The sequence below is a fragment of the Jaculus jaculus genome, chromosome 1 (assembly GCF_020740685.1).
Source record: "Jaculus jaculus isolate mJacJac1 chromosome 1, mJacJac1.mat.Y.cur, whole genome shotgun sequence".
NCBI lineage: Eukaryota > Metazoa > Chordata > Mammalia > Rodentia > Dipodidae > Jaculus > Jaculus jaculus.
This window is the reverse complement of record NC_059102.1, coordinates 187,253,941-187,275,217: the sequence shown is the minus strand read 5'-3', so window position 1 is coordinate 187,275,217 and position 21,277 is coordinate 187,253,941. Positions and strand designations below refer to the sequence as shown.

The 21,277-nt window shown below is 39.5% G+C and overlaps 1 protein-coding gene across 6 annotated transcripts in view; it reads left to right on the top strand.

The window, feature by feature from the left end:
- Nek1 (NIMA related kinase 1) overlaps positions 1 to 21,277 on the top strand; it is a 176,937-nt gene that overhangs the window by 35,498 nt on the left and 120,162 nt on the right. For all 6 annotated transcript variants that reach the window (XM_045153398.1, XM_045153373.1, XM_045153380.1 and 3 more), the window contains exons 11-12: positions 3,867 to 3,927; positions 6,312 to 6,463. In XM_045153398.1, coding sequence (XP_045009333.1) covers positions 3,867 to 3,927; positions 6,312 to 6,463 — 213 coding nt within the window. The remainder of the gene's footprint in view (positions 1 to 3,866; positions 3,928 to 6,311; positions 6,464 to 21,277) is intronic.

The window sequence follows — 21,277 nt, the reverse complement described above, 5'->3', positions numbered from 1 at the left end:
ATTCATGTGCTGGATTGTTCACTTACACTTTTTCCTCAAATATAGGTGTAACACCAGTATTTGCAGAGTTCATTTGAATTTCAATTTGGCAGGCTTTATAAAATAATCTGTCAAATTATGACACAACTTATTCAAAAGAATTTGATCATGTGAAATTGGAATTATTTTACTTTTCATATTTGTCATGGCTTTTAAATATTTTGTTTTTATTTATTTATATGACAGAGAAGAGGGAGAGAGGAAGAGAGACAGAGAATGGGCGCACTGGGGCCTCCAGCCACTGCAAACAAACTTTAGACACATGCGACCCCTTGTGCATCTGGCTAATGTGCATCCTGGGGAATTGAACCTGGGTCAGTTGGCTTTGCAGGCAGATGCCATAACTGCTAAGCCATCCTTCCAGCCCTGTCATGGCTTTTATTAATTTAAATAATCACTATTTTTCTTTCTTCTGTTAATAACATATATAGCAAAATCATAATTGCATTATTTATATTTGCTTCTAGTTTAACAGAACATTCCTGTGAGCAAATACCCTTCAGAAAACAAAGAGATTTGGATTTAACTGTTAATGCCAAAAGAATGCATTAGTAAGCAGGAAAACGAATTAAAATGTAGAGGTTTAAGGTTTCCTGCATAAAGCATAACAACAATCTCTGAAATGTGGGCATCTTAAAAGATGTCTTTGTTAAAAATAACATTTGCAAGAGCAATTGAGATGTAGTACATTCTTGTTTTTTTGAAAAGTATTAGAGAAGAAACAAGGACTTCATTTAATCTTGCTGACACCCCCTGTCCCATGTATGTAGTTAGGACAGTGTCTCTCTCTCAAGACTGAAACGCTGGAATTCAGTTAATTAGCAATGAAAGGAAACTATTAAAACTGGAAATATACAAACTTATAATGTGCAAGGGGGATAGATAATGACTAGTAACTTCTAGAATTTTCAACAGGATATATTTGGTGAATATACCACCCCTGGTTGCTGTTTACCACTTAGATTTCAGTCTTCATGAAAATTTACATCTTCTGTTCTTTGTTTTTCTTACTTGTTTTCTAATATGTATTGCTTGTCCAGTATTCAAATGAGGTAGTTTATGATGTGTTTTTAAGGCTATAACTTTGAAAGAATTTAGAAGCTTTATCTGTGACCTGTTTGTCCCTAGTAATACTGTAATGCTCTGAATAGGTTTTTTTTTTTAATTTTTAAATTTTTATTAACTCTTTCCATGATTATAAAAAAAATATCCCATGGTAATTCCCTCAGGTTTTATTTTTTTAATAGTTATTTATTTGAGAGAGAGAAGAGGCAGAGAAAGAGGGAGAGGGAGATAATGGGTGCACCAGGACCTCCAACCACTGCAAATGAACTCCAGATGCATGTGCCCCTTGTACATCTGGCTTATGTGGGTCCTGGAGAGTTGAACCGGATCCTTTGGCTTTAATGGCAAATGCCTTAACCACTAAGCCATCTCTCCAGCCCTATTTTATGCTTTGTAAGACACAATCTTACTGTGTAGCCTAGGCTGGCTTTAAATTTGCAATTCTTTTGCTTCAGCCTTCCAAATGTTGGAATTGTAGCACAGGTTTATTGGGGGGTTTTTTTGTTGGTTTTTTTGGTTTTGGTTTTTTGAGGTAGGGTTTCACTCTAGCCCAGGCTGACCTGGAATTCCTACCTCTGCCTCCAGAGTGCTGGGATTAAAGGTGTGCACCACCACATTCAGCTTAGTTTTTATTTTTATTTTTTTGTTTATTTTTATCTATTTATTTGAGAGTGACAGACAGACAGAGAGGCAGATAGATAGAGAATGGGCACACCAGGGCCTCCAGCCACTGCAGATGAACTCCATATGCATGCACCACCTTGGGCATCTGGCTTATGTGGGTCCTGGGTAATTAAGCCTTGAACCAGGGTCCTTAGACTTCACAGGCAAGCATTTAACTGTTAAGCCATCTCTCCAGCCCATCAGTTTTTATTTTTAATGCCTTAAATCTCTCCATGCCATCAGACCGGGTTGGTGGGGCCTAGTTCTCTGTCTTGCAAACCAGACCCTGGCAAGCTTTTTCTGCATGTGGCTTGTTGGATCATGAATAAGGTTTGACTCATTAAGAATGTAGGTGTTGGCCAGCACAGCACTCTGTGAAGATGAGGTGTTCCGTATCTGAACTGCCTCTTATTATAGCTTTTAGCCAAATGTTGGACACTTGAAGTGTGCTGGTGTGTCTGAAGAGCTGACTTTATAGTTTTTAAGGATAGGAGAATTCTGACTCGCATAGCTACAGGTGGGTGGTGGCTCTTACACTGGAAAGCACAGCATAAGATTCCAGGTTCTTCTTGGGTTCTGCACATTCTCTCAGTTCATTTGAGCATTTACACCAAAGAAAGGAAAGGAAAGACTTGTACTTAAAGAACCAAAGAAATTACTCAATTATTTATTTGAGAGAGAAAGAGGCAGATAAAGAATTAGTGTGTCTTAAAATTTTGTGCCTTTGTCAAGTGCTTTTGATATTTTGAAAACTATGTTACAAACTGGAAACTATAAAATACCCCTTAAGCCAGACTTGTTAACAAAGTCCTGTAATCCCAGATACCTAGAAGGTTGAGGCAGGAGGAGCTCAAAACAAAGGATAGCCTGGGCCACAGAGTACATTCAAGTTCTGGGCCAGCCTGGGCAACTTTAACAGGACCCTTACTCAAAAAATAGATTGGGTGGTGGCAGATATCTAGGATTTATCTCAGTGGTAGAGTTTTGCCTAGCATTCATTAAGCCCTGGGTTCAATCCCATTTTTCAAAAGTAAATACCCATTTTCTTCTTAGACAGAGAAAGGAAAAGATGTATGTATTCAGAACAGAAAACATACATACTTGCTCTGAATTGTCTCTGACTAAACTTTCACTCATGCTTATCTTCTACTGTACTGGTTCACAATTTAACCCACATTATTCTCCTGAAGGGCTTTACTGGGTTCAGTCACTGCCATCCTTGTTTTAGTAATTTGGAATGTCCCTAAGAATTTGTGTACTTATAAAGCCAGGTAATGATGGTTTGGGACTTTGAAAACTACTGCTCTAGAGGATCCTTAACAGGAAATAGAATCATCTCAGCTTGTGAGACTTTTGCCTATTGGGGTGTCTAGTCCACTGTTACTATAAGAAGTATTACTGTTACTTCTCATAAAATTGAGAAAATTCACTTGACATTGCCTTCTCCACAGTAAGCAAAGCAGCAATAACAACAACAAACCAAAGGCTTAAATTCCATGAAGTCTTTGTTGTTGTCAGAGTTTTGCCCTGGGGGAAAAAACAGATCAGAAGAGAAAATTATTTTAAAAAATGTAAATTGTGTCTTTTTTTCCAAAAAAATATTTGTAAGTGCTTACAAAAAATATTGATCCAGCAACATCTTTACAGTTATGAGGGTGAACTCTTTGGACTGCTAAGATGATTCAGAGTTAAGTTAAAATAATACTGTTTCTGAGAGAGCTTTTCTATAATGAAGTGACTCAAAAAGGTCTGAAGTAAATATAGAATATGGATATTTCTAAAGAGGCATTTTCATTAAATTGTCAAGATACGAAGCAAGCAAGTAGGACTTGGGTGGTGTATTAGTCTACTCTGAAGCAAAAGCCTATCAAGTGAAGTAATAGAAATGTATTGGTAGGACTAGCCATGGGGTTAGGGGCTGTGATGAGGCAGAGAAGAATTTGCTGAGTGGATGACTGAGTGTTAATATATATCATTCATTTGGCAACATCATTGTGATTAGAAGAGGAAAAATATTTTGCAGTTAGTGGATAGCTCCTTTTATTTGGGAAATGAACATTTTTTTTTCTAACTTTGTTTTTCTTCTCTTTTAATCTAAGCTTATTGCAGAAGAATTTTGTCTGAAAACATTTTCAAAGTTTGGACAACAGCCTATACCAGGTAAATTAAATTTGATATGAGGCTTTGCAATAATTTTATACTAAAAATATAGATAAAGAAAATGGGATATTGAGCCGGGCCTGGTGGCTCATGCCTTTAATCCCGGCACTCAGGAGGCAGAGGTAAGAGGATCACCATGAGTTCAAGGCTACCCTGAGACTTCAGAGTGAATTCCAGGTCAACCTGACCTAGAGTGAGACCCTACCTCAAAAAAAGAAAAAAAAAAAAAATTGGGGATATTGTATGCTAAATATCTCAAGAACTACATCTTAAAATAACTTATGGCATATGTTGAAATACAATACTTTGATAAATTAACAAACTTTCAGTTACCTGCCTTATTAGATGAAATCTGTCGTAAAATTTTGAAAAATATTTATTTATTTATTTGAGAGAGAGAGAGAGAGAGGAGGGGACAGAATGGGTATGCCAGGGCCTCCAGCCACTGCAAACAAACTCCAGAAGAATGCTTATGTGGGTACTGGGGAGTTGAACCTGTGTCCTTAGACTTTGCAGGCAAGTGCCTTAACTGCTAAGCTTTCTCTCCAGCCTTTTTTTTTTTCTTTTTTAAATTATTTATTTGAGAGAGAAAGAGGCAGATAAAGAATTAGTGTGTCTTAAAATTTTGTGCCTTTGTCAAGTGCTTTTGATATTTTGAAAACTATGTTACAGAATGTTATAAAATATCCAGTTGAGGTATAACCCTTCTGTAAAACAATTTTTCTTTGGGAAATACTTCATATTTTAAATTTAATTATTATTATTATTTTTTTTTTTAGAGAGAGGAAGAGAGAGAATTGGTGTACCAGGGCTTTACCCACTGAACTCCAACTCCATATTCTTGTACCACTTAGTGGGCATGTGCAACCTTGTGCTTGCCTCACCTTTGTGTGTGTGACTTCTGTGGGATCTGGAGAGTTGAACATGGGTCCTTAGGCTTAGCAGGCAAGCGCCTTAACTGCTAAGCCCTCTCTCTAGCCTGTGAATTAAGTTTTTATTTCCATGATACTTTTTTATTTTTATTTTTCTAAGGAAGGGTCTGACTGTAGTGTAGGCTGACTCGCTCTGTAGGTCAGGATGGCCTCAAATTCATGGCATTGCCACCTCAACCTCCCAAGTGCTGGATTTAATGGTGTGAGTCACTGCATTTGGCTTTATGGTTATTGGGGGGGGAGAATGGGCATATAGTATGTTGTATTTGTATGTGGTGTATGGTGTATATGCATGTGTGTGCAAATGCACACATCCCTTGCACATGTGTAGAGGCCACAAGCAGATGTCCAGGTGTCCTTCTCTATTAGAAACATTCTCTCACTGAACTTGGAGCTCCTGGTTTTCCAGTTACACTAGCTTTCAAGAGATCCCTAGTAACCTTCCTGTCTCCACCCTTGGTGGGGGGAGGGGGATCACAGGCAAGCACAGATGCCCAGCTTTTTAGTTGGGTGCTGAGATCAAATTCAGGTCCTCGTGATTGTGTAACACACACTCTTGCCTGCTGAACCATCTTCTCAGACTCTCTGTGATTATTATGGGGTTTTTTTGTGTGTGTGTGTATGGAGTATGTGTGGTGTACACATGTGTGTGCAGATGTAGGTAGCCCATTCATTTGCATAAAGAGACTAGAGGGGAATGTCAGGTGTCCTTTCATGGCTTATTCACATATTTCCTTGAGACAGGATCTCTCTATCACCCTGGAGCTGCTGTCCATCAGTGATCCCCAGCGATTCTTTATTCTTCACCCCTCGTGGACTGAGCTTATAGATATGCACAGCCACACCCAGCTTTTGATGTAGGTTCTGGGGAGCCAAACTTGGTGGTCTCTAGCCAAAGAAGTTCTCATGATTAAGCAGCAAGTGCTCTTAACCACTGAGACATCTCCCTAGCCTCTATTCCTTTAAACTCAGTTCACAAATACCAAGCCTTATAAACTGTCCTCCAGAAAGAATTTATGTTTCCATCAGCATGGTACAGAGGTACCCTATTTTATCATACCTTTAGTTAAGGAATGCCTTAATGTGTTTGATGTACAATAGGGCTATAGGTGTAGACATAATTCAAACTACATAGGACAGAAAAAATTGCTCATAGGAATGTAATTAATGTTGAACGGTTGCTCCTTGAGTTTATGTTTTGATTTTAATGTATTCACAGATAGATGCTGTCATCTCCCACAGTTAATTTTAAGGAAGTTCTCTTTATATAAGACATTTTAGTACCCATGAAAAGTTGTCTCACATCTTTTAGGACAGTAGCTTTAGTAACAGTCGCATTGATATTTGCTAAGGAATGCATAAGATATTTGAAAAAAAAGTTTTAAATTGTGCCACTGACTGTGAACATGAAAAAGTGCTATCTACTACCATAGATTCTTTGCTATTATGCAGGTAAAAGACCAGCTTCAGGACAAAGCCTGGCTTCTCTTGTCCCTGCTCAAAAAATCACAAAGCCTGCTGCTAAATATGGAGTGCCTTTAACATATAAGAAGTATGGAGACAGAAAGTTATTTGAAAAAAAGCCACTCCAAAGACATAAACAGGTACGCTCATGTTACAGACTTACTGGTAGCAAATTTAATTTAACCTTATTTTATTGCACCCCTATTGAGTTATCATGATATTCAGAGGATTCCTTCTCTTGTTACTAAAGAAAGTTACTTTGGTTCATCAGTCTTCTAAAACTAAGAAGCTATAGACCAACATTAAGTAGATATATTGAGTAAATAATTGATACAGTACAGTAACATAGATAAAAATCAGTCTCATGTAACAAACTTAATTTTATGCGTAGAAGAAGTAAACACCTGTAAAATACTTGCTAAGACTCCAGGAAATTTTTGTATTTCAGGTTGACCACCAAACAAATCAAAATCAGAGAGCTGTAAGGACTGTGATCATATAGCCTAGTCTGTCATGTTTCAGAATGTGACGAAGAACACATTTTTTACAAAAGTTAGCATTTTCTTCATGTCATGCCATATATCATATCATTGTATTATATCATGTCTCGAAAGGAATTAACCTTTGAGTAAAGAGAGTACTGAAGAATGTAACATAGAAATTGCAGATCCAGGAAGCATCTGCTACTTTTAGTTCTGAGACTGAGTACCTACCCAAAGAAGATTTCGAAGATCCCCCAACCCTGTCCTTATGGCTGATTCAGCCATTATTTCATAGGATATCATGTTTGATGGTAAAGTCCACTGAGGTATTGCAGTCAGACACTGGCAAGCAAAAAGCTGCCCACCATGGAACTGGTGAATCGTGTGGAAAAAGTCCCTGAAATGTCAGTAAAATGTATTGGGAGGTCACTTGGGGAACTTATGAACTCACTGAGAAGCTACTGAGGTAGACAGAATTTGACTGGTGTGGCTGAGCTTCTGAAATTCACTCAGAAGCTGACAGGAATCGGGCAAGCTGCTTATAGGAGCAAGTGATACAGTGTTCCACATGCTGCAGTAACATGGAGAAAACCACCAGACAAGAAGGGAAGCTCTTTCCTGCTGCAGTGTCCCTCCTACATCCTCTGTTGACAAATCCTAAAACTGCCAGCGAGAAGAGAAATGGGAAACCATGTCTAGTTATAGCAGCACAAATGGCCATATGGAAGATGGGCAGTGCTGGTTTCAGTGTTTGTTGATCTACATATTCATTTATTCAGCCTGTAGACCAACACCACCATATCTCTGTCCCTCTTTGGTCACCAAAAGAAAGAAACCTAGAACTCCGGGCTTTCCCTCATTTCAGAGTCCCTCAGATCTTCCTAGTCTCAACTTTCCCTCTACAGTTTCTAAACTCTTCACATAGCCTTTGTAAGGTATGTTGTTAGCAAAATCCCTTGTATGCCAGACTTCTAGTCTTATTTTAGTACTTGGCTTGTCCCTGAACACTCTTTCTTGCAAGCTGCTTTCCCTTGAGTCCCTTTATATTCCTGAATCTAGAGATAGACTGGAGATATTTTCCTTTTACTGCTGCTTCCCATCTTCCCTAACTAAGCCTCACCCCAGCTTTGTTGACTTGCTACCTGACTATATCACCTGCAATTGCTGTGTTAAAGCCATCTACAGACCCCAACTTTGAGTTCAGAACCTGACTTTTCTTAAGGTTGTCATAATTTTTGGTGATTTTAGTATCCAAAATATAAAAATGGTACTTACCATAATAAAATATTTATTTATGAGAGAAACAATGAATGGGCATGCAAGGGCATCTAGCCACTGCAAACGAACTCCAGATGCATGTGCCACCATGTGTATCTGGCTTACTTGTTGACTAGGTATGGAACCTGGGTCCTTTGGCTTTATAGGCAAGTGCCTTAACTGCTCAGCCATCTCCTCAGCCCAATACATGCCTTTTCCTTTTTAAGGTTTTATTTTTATTTATTATAGTCAGGGAGAAAAGGAGAGAGAGGTGAGGATGGGCATGCCAGGGCTTCTAGCCACTGCAGACGAACTCCAGACACATGTGGCACCATGTACGTCTGGCTTACATGAGACCTAGAGAATTGAAGCTGGGCCCTTCCCTTCGGCTTTGCAGGCAAGTGCCTTCACTGCTAAGCCATTTCTCCAGCATTTTTTAAAAATTTATTTATTTGACAGAAAAGGGGGGGAGAGAGAGAATATGTGCACCAGGGCTTCCAGCCACCGCAAACAAACTCCAGATGCATGCGCTTCCTTGTGCTAATGCGGCTAATGCGTGTCCTGGGGAATCAAACTTGGATCTTTGGCTTTGCAGGCAAATGCCTTAACTGCTAAGCCATCCCTCCAGCCCTTATTTCCTTTTTTCATTGTGTCAGCAACCCTGTCATCTACATCTGCATCATGTCATGTTTGTTACAATCAAAAACGGCTTTTCCTCAGTTTCATTTGTGGGCATCCTATTCCCTGAACACTACTTCCTGTTTTTCTGGTCATCTGCCTCCAATATTTGTCATATATTGATCCATGGATCCTGTATTTAAAATAAATTAGTCTGGGTGTGATGGCACACACTTTTAATTCCAGCAATTGGGAGGCAGAGGTAGGGTGGTGGTTGTGAGTTCAAGGCCACCCTGAGACTATGTAGTGAATTTCAGATCATCCTGGACCAGAGTGAGAACCTGTCTTGAAACCCCACCCCCCCAAAAAAAAATTGGGGCTGGAGAGATGGCTTAGTGATTAAGATGTTTGCCTGCTAAGCCTAAGGATTCATGTTCTACTCTCCAGATCCCACATTAGCCAGTTGCACAAAGGTGAAGCAAGTGCAAGGTTGCACATGCCCACTAGGTGGCTCAAGCGTCTGGAGTTTGATTGTAGGAGCTGAGGACCAAGCATTCCATTTCTCTCTCCCCAAACAAATAAAAATAATTTAAAAAATTTAGCATGTGTATGTTTGTGAGTAAATACGGAGATCAGGAGACAACTTTTGGGTTGGTCCTTGCCCTCCACTTTGTTTTGAGGCAGGGTCTTTCATTTCATTGTTAACTGTGCCATTCATTGGATTCTGGAAAATTCTCCTATCTTCACCTCCCTTCACATATAAGTGTGTTGGGATTATATAAACCTGTCATGGCTTCCAGCTTTTATGTATGGCTGCCAGTACTCAGAGTTGTGTGGCAAGCGCTTTATCCACTGAGCAGTCTTCCTGGTCCCATATTAGATTTTTAAATTATCTGTCCCCTGTTTTTATTTGCCATATCTGCATTCTGTATTCTCTCATTATAGTAAGTTTCCAAACATTAGTTCTGTTATTTCTATCTTCCATTATTGAAAAATTACCTGACAAAAACCTAATGAGATTCTACTCTCTTCTACCTTTGTGTCTGAACATGAGCACTGAAATGTGGCTGAAGGAACCAAACCATCCTACTAGAAAACCTGTAAATTTACAGCTTCAATGTCTGTTTAGCACCTTCTGGCCACTAAGAGGTTATCATTTCATTTACTGTCTCACTTTCTAGGTGATTTCTTCTTGAGTTCTTGCTCTTCACTAAGAAAATATGTTGGTAGAAAACTTTCCTCCATTCTGCCAACCTGTCAACCATTTGCAAACACCCAACTTTCTTACTGCTCTTATCTGGAGTCAACTCCATTTTTTGTTTTGTTTTTGTTTTTGTTTTTTGAGGTAGGGTCTCACTCTAGCCCAGGCTGACCTGGAATTCACTATGTAGTCTAAGGCTGGCCTCGAACTCATGGTGATCCTCTGCCTCCCTAGTGTTGGGATCAAAGGTGTGTGCCACCACACCCAGCTTAACTCCACCATTTGTGTACTACTGAAACAGGGTGTGGGAGAAAGCAGCTCTGCTCCAGGTGAGCTCTGCTGGAACGGATTCTTACCTAGGAAGTGGTAAAGAATTAAATGTTCCTGAGCTGCAAGACAAGTCACAAGGTCTGTAGAGGAATGTAATAAGCTCATTAGAAAGGATTCAGAGATACAGTATAGGCAGAACAGCATACTGTTATTATAAGCAACAAAGCATCCAGAAAAAAGTTGAAATTGAAAGTCTCTAGTAAAGAACAAGATGAGCTACCCAGTAAGCTGTTGTAGAAAAGTGGTCCCTCCTAATTTTCTCCAGCCCACTTCAATGTTCCTTCCTGAACTTCCAACGCCCTGGACTCCTAGAGCCCTAATCGTCCCCTGTCAATCATGTCACTCCCAGAACTGTGGGTGGGTTTTTTTTTCCCCCTTACTACTACTACTTTTTGCTTACCAAAAGACTTTGTTTACCTCCCTGCTGAGTCATTCCCGTTAGCTCAGATATGCTGTATACTTTTTGTTGCTTTGTTTTAAAACCCTTCCTTTACCTTTTCAGCTGTGTCCCTCTATCTCTGCTCCCTTTAACAGCAACTTTCTCCAAGCATCATGTTGACTATGTCTGGTTCCTTTCTTCTTCTTTTCTCTTGAAGCCAGTCTACTTGATACTTGGCACCACAGTTAAGAAAAGTTCTTTTTCAAAGACACCTGTGACTTTCATATTAAATCAGAGGTCACTTTTTACTTGGCCTTAGTTTTTCGCTCACTAATTTTTTCCTCCTTTAACCATATTCTTCACTTAAGTCTAATGTCCTTCCTCTCATGGCTTCTTACTCCTTTGCAAGTTGCCTCTCATCTCCTAGATCTCTAACTGTTGAAGGGAAGGACTCAGTCCTTGCATAACTTCCCTCGTACTATAAATACTCACTGTCTGCATGGCAACTGCTAGAATTGTCCAGTTTATTTGTTTTGTTTTTATTTTAGAGAGTGAGAGAGAGAGAGAATTAGCACGCCAGGGCTTCAGCCACTGAAATAGAACTCCAGACATTTGTGCCACCTAGCATGCATGTGTGACTTTGTGTGTGCCTCACCTTTGTGTGTCTGGCTTACATGGGATCTGGGTCCTTAGGCTTCACAGGAAGCACTTTAACCACTAGGCCATCTCCCCAGCCCCCAGTTTATTTCTTAGTTGTCCTCACTTCCTGACCTCCAGACTCACGATTTTAGCACCTGTAATTAGATTTATAATAGGCACTTTAAAGTTAACATATGTATCTAGGTGTGGTAATAAGTGCCTTTAATCCCATCACTCAAGAGCAGAGGTAGGATTGCTGTGAGTTCAAGGCCAACCTGAAAATACAGAGTCGGTTACATGTCAGCTTGGGTTAGAGTGAGACCCTACTTCACAATACCAAAAAGAAAAAGAAAAAAAAAAAAAGAAAGAAAGAAAGAAAGAAAGAAAGAAAGAAAGAAAACACATAAAGTTATCATATGTAGAACTGACCCCCTGCTCCTGAGCCTGTCCTCCCCAATTACCCTTCCTCATTTCAGTAAGTGGCAGCTCTGTCTTTCTATTCTTATCAGAAACCTTTGCTGTCAGTCTTTACCACTCTTCCAGTGTCTTATCCTGTCAGCACTGCCTTCACAGCACACATGCAGTCTGCTTCTCATTGTTTCTTCAACCTGTAGCCCCAGCCACTCTTTTCATACAGGTTACCATACCAGTTTCCTTCAGTCTGTTGTGTGCTGAGGAGATCTTTCCTGATATAGTACAGGTCAGATGGTTGGACTTTCCTGCTTGAAACTTCCCAGTGATTTTTATCTCACCCAAGATAAAAGCTAGCATTCATAGGATGGCCTAGGAAGCTCTCTAACTGCTCTCCAGGTCATTTTCTGCTGCTTTGCTAGTTCTAGCCAAGACCTTTTCTAACCTTTTCTTTCTGTCAAATAGGCTAAGTACTTCTTGAAAAATCTGTCTGTTCGTGCTCTTTACTTCATGTGTATGCTCAAAACTCACTTTCTGATCACAATCAAATAACAGCCTTCTCTTGGTCCACCTCCACATTTCTAGTTGACTTGGCTTTGATTCTTTCCCTGTTATCCAATGTTTACTTCATTTGTTTATTGTCTTTCTCCTCCATCTCACTGTGTTAATTTCGTGAGGGTAAAGATTGTCATGTCGGTCACCAGCAAATTGTTTCTGAAAAATATCACCTTTCAAGTAGTAAGCCCTGCACAAATATTTACCAAATAAGTGAATGTCTGACTGAGTATAGCTTAGACATGAAATTTCTCTGAAACATTCATTTTTAAAAATTTATTTACATGGAGAAAGAGAGATAGAAAATGAGAGTAGACACACCAGGCCCAGCAGATGAACTCCAGATGCATATGCCACTTTATGCATCAGGCTTTACATGGGTACTGGAGTAACAGACCCAGGCCATCAGACTTTACAAGTAAGCTCTTTTAACTGCTGAGCCATCTCCCCAGCCCACATTCATGCTGCTGCTTCTTTTTTTTTTTTTTTTTGAGGTAGTATCTTCTAGCTCAGGCTGACCTGGAATTCACTATATAGTCTTAGGCTGGCCTCAAACTCAGCAGTCTTTCTGCTTCTGCCTCTCAAGTGCTGGAATTAAGGCATGAGCCACCACACTGGCTACATGCATTCTTTTAAAAGAGTAACTACCAAAAACTTAAGTGAAATTCATATTTAAAGATTATTTATAACTATTGAAAAATAATATCCACAGAAAAGTTGTAATTTCCTTCAGTACCTTGTATGTATCTTACTTTTTTTCTCTTTTTTCTTTTTTGAGGTAGAGTCTCACTCTAGCCCAGGTTAACCTGGAATTCACTGTGTAGTCTCAGGGTGACCTCGAACTAATGACAGTCCTCCTACCTATGCCTCCTGAGTGCTGGGATTAAAGGTGTGCACCACCATACCCAGCTTAAAAAAAGTTTCTTTTACTTTAATTTTAATATTATTTATCCATTTAAAAATATTTTATTTTTATTTATTTGACAGAGAAAGAGGGAGAAAGACAGAGATAGAATGGGAGTGCCAGGGCCTCTAGCCACTGCAGATGAACTCCAGACACATGCGCCACCTTGTGCATCTGCCTAACATGGATACTGGGGAATTGAACCTGGATCCTTTGGCTTTGCAGGCAAATGGTTTAACTGCTAAGCCATCACTCCAGCCCTTATTTATCCATTTTTGAGAGAGAGAGAGAGGGGGGGGGAAGAAGAAGAAGAGGAGGGGAGGGGAGGGGAGGGGAGAGGGAGAGGAGAGAGAGGCAGATACAGTGAGAGAATGGACATCTAGCCACTGCAAATGAACTCTAGTGCATGTGCCCTCTTGTGCATCTAGTTTACATGGGTACTGGGGAATAGAGCCTGTGTCCTTAGGCTTCTCAGGCAAGTGCCTTAACTGCTAAGCCATCTCTCCAACTGCTGCCTTTTCTTTTTTGTTTTTTATTATTTCAAGGTATGGTCTTGCTCTAGCCCAGGCTGACCTGGAATTCACAATTCACTCTGTAGTCTCAGGGTAGCCTTGAACTCACAGTGATTCTCCTACTTCTGAGTCCCAAGTAGTGGGATTAAAGATGTGTGCTACCATGCCCAGCTGGAATCTTTTTAATATATTTTTATCTTTGTGAAAAATAAATGGTTAATATGAATGAATAAATGATTTAAAAAATAAATTTGAGCTGGGCATGGTGGCGCATGCCTTTAGTCCCAGCACTCAGGAGGCAGAGGTAGGCCACCCTGAGACTACATAGTGAATTCCAGGTCAGCTTGAACCAGCGTGAGACCTTACCTCGAAAACCAAAAACAAAAACAAACAAACAAACAAAAAATTGAGATCACCAAAGTAGTAGTATCCTTTGTATTTTAGTTATAGAAAATTGAGCAAAATGTTTTGTTAACTAAAAGCCTTGTTTTTAGGCACAAGTGGACAAATGTTCTTTGAAATTTTATTATTTTTTAAAAAAATAATTTTATTCATTTTATTTGAGAGAGACAAAGAGGGAGGAGGGAGGAAGAGAGAGAAAGAAGTAGATAGAGAATGGGTGCATCAGGGCCTCCAGCTGCTGCAAATGAACTCCAGATATATGCGCCACCTTGTGCATCTTGTTTACATGGGTCCTGGGAAGTTAAACCTGGGTCCTTTGGCTTTGCAGTAAAGTACCTTAATGGCTAGGTCATCTCTCTAGCCCGAGATTTTATTCTTAAGGCTTCAGGGTAATACTTCAGTGTGATATAATGAAGAGATAGTCAACCTTGAAATTGATTCTGTATATACATGCCTAATATTTGGAATAGACACTTGATTTATAGTAAAGTAACTAGTGTATCTGGCTTATGTGGCTACTGGGGAATCAAACTTGGGTCCTTAAGTTTTGCAGGCAAGTGCCTTAACCACTAAGCCATTTCTCTAGCTCCCAAATTTGAGGTATTCTTAAGTTCTAGTATGCTTTGTAGACTAAAAGAAGAAAGAAACATTTTCAGTGTCCAAATGATGCATTTACTTAATTCTGTTTAGGTCCTTTTTTTATTCAAATATATGCTGCCTATATGTTTAATACAGCCTTGAAGGTTTATAGATAATTTTGTGACTTTGTGTTTTTTTTTTTAATATTTAAAAAAAGATTTATTTGAGAGAAAGAGGGGGAGAGAAAGAGGCAGATGCGAAAGCGGGGGGGGGGGGGGGGAAATGGGGCCAGTCATGCTACTGCAAACAAAATGCAGATAGAAGTGCCACCTTGTGCATCTGGCTTACATGAGTACTGGGGAATCAAACCCCTCTCCTTAGGCTTTGCAGGCAAGTGCCTTAATCATTAAACCATCTCACTCTAGCCCTTTAAAAATGTTTTTAATTTATCTTTTATTTTTATTTTGTTTTTCAAGGTAGGGTTTTACTCTAATCCATGCTGACCTGGAATTCACTATGTAGTCTCAGGGTGGCTTTGAACTCAAAGTGATCCTCCTACCTCTGCCTCTTGAGTGCTGGGATTAAAGGCATGCGCCACCACACCTGGCTACTTTTAAATTTTTGTTTATTAGGATTTTTTGTTTGTTTGTTTGTTTTGGTTTTTCGAGGTAGGGTTTCACTGTGGCCCAGGCTGACCTGGAATTCACTATGTAGTCTCAGGGTGATCTCAAATTCACAGTGATCTCCTACCTCTGCCTCCCAAGTGCTGGAATTAAAGGTGTGTGTCACCAGGCCTAGCTTTATCAGGATTTTTGTTTTGGTTTTCAAGGTAGGGTTTTGCCCTAGCACAGGCTGACCTGGAATTCACCATGTAGTCTCAAGGTAGCCTTGAACTCACAGCTATTCTCCTACCTCAGCCTCTCAAGTTCTGGCATTAAAGGCATGTGCTACCGTGCCCAGCTCTGCTCTAGTGTTTTTGCTTAACATGGTGTATACTTTCTTTGAGTTTATATGTGCTCATCAGTTGTTATATTTTTTTCTCCTCTCCTCTCCTCCCCTCTTCCCCTCCCCTTTACCTCCTCCCCTCCCCTCCCCTCTTCGAAAGACACAGAGAGACAGACAGACAAAACAGAATTGACCTGCCACCTCAGCCACTGAAATCATACTCCAGATGCTTACAACACATAGTGGGCATGTGCAACCTTGCACTTGCCTCACCTTTGTATGTCTGGCTAATGTGGGATCTGGGGAGTTCAACATGGGTCCTTAGGATTCACAGGAAAGTACCTTAACTGCTAAACCATCTCTCTAGCTCAGGGCTGGTTTTCTTTATGTCATTAGATCAATAAGGAATGCACTTGTGTTGACTTGTAGAAATAGTTGTCTTATCTGTTGGCTGATATTAGTTTGAAAGAATAAAGAGATGATGAGTGGGCTGGAGAGATGGCTTAGCGGTTAAGCACTTGCCTGTGAAGCCCAAGGACCCCTGTTCAAGGCTCGATTCCCCAGACCCACGTAAGCCAGATGCACAAGTGGGTGCATGCATCTGGAGTTCATTTTCAGTGGCTGGAGGCCCTGGTGCACCCATTCTCTCTGTCTGTCTGTCTGTCACTATAAAATAAACAAAAAAAATTTAAAAACCAATAAAAATAAAAAAAGATGATGAGTTAAATTAGTGATATAATAAAAGCTTTCTCCACCTTTGGGGCAGAATTGAAACCAAGTAAATAAAGTTTTGTTTTTTTTTTCCATACAGTTAATAGAATCAAGTAATATGTTAGTTTCCTTAATGTTTTCCTCCTTCTCATTTAACATACAAATATATAAGAAGAGTATGCTATGGAAATTATAGATTTCTATTAATAATGTTTTAGATAATAGTTACTATCTATCAAATATTCTGAATGTTAGAATGACTCAAATGGTAGTTATAAGTGTTTGGATTTCAGGCAAGATTAATGCTCTCCAACTTATTTAGGCAAATAAACATGATTTTTAAAACCATTCCATTGAAAATAAGTCATCAGCACTTGGAATGTGATAAAGCTTACTTTAAAAGCATTTGCCCTAACACCACGTTTATATGCACACATGAGTTTGCTTAAAACTACAGAACTGTTTACTTCCAACTGGTAAAATTATTTCATATACATATAAGGGCTGGAGTGATGGCTTAGCAGTTAAGGTGCTTGCCTGCAAAGTCTAAGGTTCCATGTTCAACTCTCCAGGTCCCACATAATCCACATGTACAAGGTGACGCAAGTATGCAAGGTATACATGTGCAAGTCTGGAGATTGATTGCAGTGGTGTGAGGCCCTGGCACACCAAGTCTGTCTCTCTCTCTTGCCCTAATAAAAAAATAACAAAGGATCCCGGTTCAACTCTCCAGAACCCTTGTAGACTAGATGCACAAGGGAACACATGCATCTGGAGTTCATTTGCAGAGGCTGGAGGACCTGTTGTGCCCATTCTCTCTCTCTCTCTCTCACTCTCAAATAAATAAAATATAGTTAAAAATTATAATAATATGTCATAATGTTAATATCATGTTTTTATTAAAAAATCTAAGCTACTATGTATTATTGTTCAACATGTAATCAAATACAATTGCATGTAGGAAGACTATTGGCTGCAGATCTTTTTAAGGTTCTGTTAAAACAAAGCTTGATGGTTGTTACACCACCAGAGGGCACTCAATAATCATATTTCTTTCTGTATTTGGCTCAGATTTTTTTGTTGTTGTTCAGATGGTGATAGTAGTATTTTTTTCCTTTGTGTGTGTGGATACACACACACACACTTTTTAATGAGAGAGAAAGTGCAAGAGAGTGCAGATTGGCATGCTAGGGCCTCCAGCCATTGCAGTCAAACTTCAGATGCGTGCATCATCATGTGCACATGTGCAAACTTGCACGCTGGTGTCACTTTGTGCATCGGGCTTATGTGGGACCAGGAGAGTCCAACATGAGTCTTTAAGGCTTCACAGGCAAGCACCTTAACTGCTAAGCCATTTCTCCAACCCAGTTGTATATTTTTTTTAAAGAAGCCGAAAACTATAAAGTTTTTGAGTACAGTTTTTCTGTTTTTATTTTCACTATAGACATAGTGTTTTGAAAATAGCTACTAATTTCAGAGGAGCAATAGCATTCTTGCCTCACAAATATTTGACTATTCTGTTTGTAAGGCAATCTAGGAGATCAAAAGATGTATAATCTTTTCTTCATGTTACAAACCTAAGAAAATGTAGTTGTCTTAAGCAGTCTCTTTTTTTACTACACTATTACACAATCTATTTAAAAGCTCATTACTTATATAAAATTGTTATGTTGCATGAATCCTCCTCCCCCTTCTGTTTCTTCCTTTGTAGCTCATGGGGGCAGGTATCACACTCTGTTCTTCCGCTGCAGAGCTTGGATTGCGGATGTGCACCAACAGGGCAGCAACACTTATACCTTTTTTTTAAGGTAGGGTCTCACTGTAGTCCAGGTTCACCTAGAATTTACTATGTAGTCTCAGGGTGGCCTCAAATTCTCCATGATCCCCCTACCTCTGCCTACCGAATGCTGGGATTAAAGGCATGTGCCACCATGCCCGACCTAACATTTAAACTTTTAATTGTTTGGTATTATGGAGAAAAATTTTGAGACTGGTGCTAGGTTGCTACCTGAGAGTTAACCTGAAACCTTATCAAAAGCATGGAATGATTTAATATACAAAATATTGTAACAATAAAGTATCTTTGTTAACTTCATAGTGTTGGCAGATACCATAAAGGAAACATTGATAGGTTTAACTGAATTCAAGTTACAAACTTCTGTGCAATAAAAGAATAAATGGAAATTAAAAATAAAAATAAAAACAAACCAGGAGTGGTGGCATATGGCTTTAATCCCAGCACCGGGAAGGCCGAGGTAGGAGGATCACTATGAGTTGAAGGCCAACCTGGAACTTCAGAGTGAGTTCCAGGTCAGCCTGAGCTAGAGTGAGATTCTACCTCAAAAAAAATAGAAATGGGGCTGGAGGGATGGCTTAGTGTTTAAGGTGCTTGCTTGCAAAGCCAAAGGACCCAGATTTGATTCCCTAGGACCCACATAAACCAGATGCACAGTGTGGCACATGCGTCTGGAGTTTGTTTGTAATGGTTGGAGGCCCTGGCGTGTCCATTCTCTCTTTCTCTCAAATAAATAAAGATAAAAAACTCGTTAAAAGGTAGCTGTTTCCTCATTCAGCTCCATTTTATTTATAAAATAAAATAGTAAAAATATATAAATAAAAATAAAAAATAGCAAAGTTTTTACAACACCAGTACCATCTTAATTTCTCTTACATGTAAAGAGCTCCAAAAATCGAACCCCAAAATTATGTGAGCAATTTATATGTGAAAAAAAGAAACATACATTCCAATATATTGGAAAATACTTTTATCATTTTTTTAAAAAAATTGTTTGTTTATTTATTAGAGACAGAGGGAGAGAGGGAGAGTGAGATTGGGTGTGCCAGGGCCTCTAGCCACTGCAAACAAACTACAGACTTATGTGCTACCATGTGCATCTGACTTACATGGGACCTGGAGAATCGAACCTGGGTCCTTAGGCTTCACAAGCATGTGCCTTAACTGCTGTACCATCTCTCTAGCCCTATTCTTAGCCTTTTGAAGGGCAGAAATTCCAGAGAGACTCTGTTGCAGTCAGGTTTGCTGGCAGAAATCACCTAACCAAGAGCAACTTGTGGGGAAAAAAAGGTTTATTTTGCCTTACAGACTCGAGGGGAAGCTCTGATGGCAGGGGGAAATGATGGCATGAGCAGAGGGTAGACATCATCCCCTGGACAACATAAGGTGGACAACAGGAATAGGAGAGTGGGCATAGCAAAGGAATATTCAACTAATACAATATTTAAGCAGGCAAACATCAACCTCTGTAGTTCCAAGTCCAACAACTCTAGTCTGTGACAAATCTCCCAAGTCTGATAATTCTAACCAGCAACAAGTCTTTGGAATTCCAATTCCTCCCCTCCAGCTAGGCTCCTCACAGTCCTGGAAAACTTCATCTCGGGCAGACAGCTTTCCTTATCAGCTATCTCATGGTCTTGGCATCTCCACTGGGTCTTCACTGCAACCCACGGTACATCTTTTGGGCTCCATCAGGTCTCCATGCAAGCTGCTTCACACTGCCCATGGCCACTTCCAAAACATAAGACATTTCTTTTTTTTTTTTTCTTTAGGTTTTCTAAAGTAGGGTCTCACTCTAGCTCAGGCTGACCTGGAATTCACTATGTATTCTCAGGATGGCCTCGAACTCTCGGCAGTCCTCCTACCTCTGCCTCACGAGTGCTGGGATTAAAGGTGTGCGCCACCATGCCCGGCTACAAGACATTTCTTAACAAAACTTCCCATCTGAAAGATTTTTCAATAATACAAACGTGTATATACAAGAAAGTCTCTTATAATATACACAGTAGGAAAAAGTTTAAACCAACCCAGTGTCTTTATCATTAGAGTTCATGAATGGTTAAATAAATATAAGGCTGGAGAGATGGCTTAGCAGTTAAGGCACTTGACTGCAGAGCCAAAGAAAGGACCCAGGTTCAGTTCTCCAGGACCCACATAAGCCAGATGCACAATGTGTTGCATGCATTTGGAATTTGTTTGCAATAGCTGAAGGCCCTGGTAGCACCCATTCTCTCTCTGTCTCTCTCTGCCTCTTTCTCTCTAAGAAATACAATAAAATTAAATAAATTATAGATCTGTGTATTACCTGATTATTTACCAAAATGTGGAATTGTCAAGGCATATTGTCACTTAAATATTTTATATGACTATATTTATTAAAAATTATAAAAGCTAAAGCTAAGATTATACATGTAGAGGTAGCTATATGCATTTACAAGCATAAAATATTTTGAAAGATACTCATAACAATACTAAAATTGGTTATCTCTAGGATGTAGAGTCAAGTGGACATTTTTAATTTTACGTAGTTAGCATGTATTATATATATTGTGTAAGGAAAGTTAATCATTATCAGACTTTGGAAGTGATGTTTTATCATAATCTGTGTGTGAAGACTAAACTATTTAGTTGAGAAGGAAAGAACCCTTTTCCAGTTTCTTCAAATGAAATCAGTTCCACTTTGTTTAGCATATCAAAGTCGATACTACTTTAAGTTCTTCACTCAATTTTGTTTTGTATTTCTCCTATTGATTTAAGAAATATTTTGTTCATTTTTATTTATTTAAGAGTGACAAAGAAGGAGGCAGATAGATAGAGAGAATGGGCATGCCAGGGCCTCCAGCCACTGCAAATGAACTCCAGATGCATGTGCCATCTGGTTTGTGTGGGTCCTGGGGAATCAAGCCTTGAACTGGGGTCCTTAGGTTTCACAGGCAAGTGTTTACCTGCTAAGCCATCTCTCCAGCTCCCTCTTTTTTTTTTGGTTATTCAAGATAGGGTCTCATTGTAGCCCAGACTGACCTAGAATTTACTATGTAGTTTCAGGCTAGCCTCATACTCACAGCGATCCTCCTGCCTCTGCCTCCCTAGTGCTGGGATTAAAGACAGGCACCACCATAGCTGGCCCTACTTCTTTATTTTCTTCCTTCCTTCCTTCCTTCCTTCCTTCCTTCCTTCCTTCCTTCCTTCCTTCCTTCCTTCCTTCCTTCCTTCCTTCCCTTCCTTCCTTCCCTT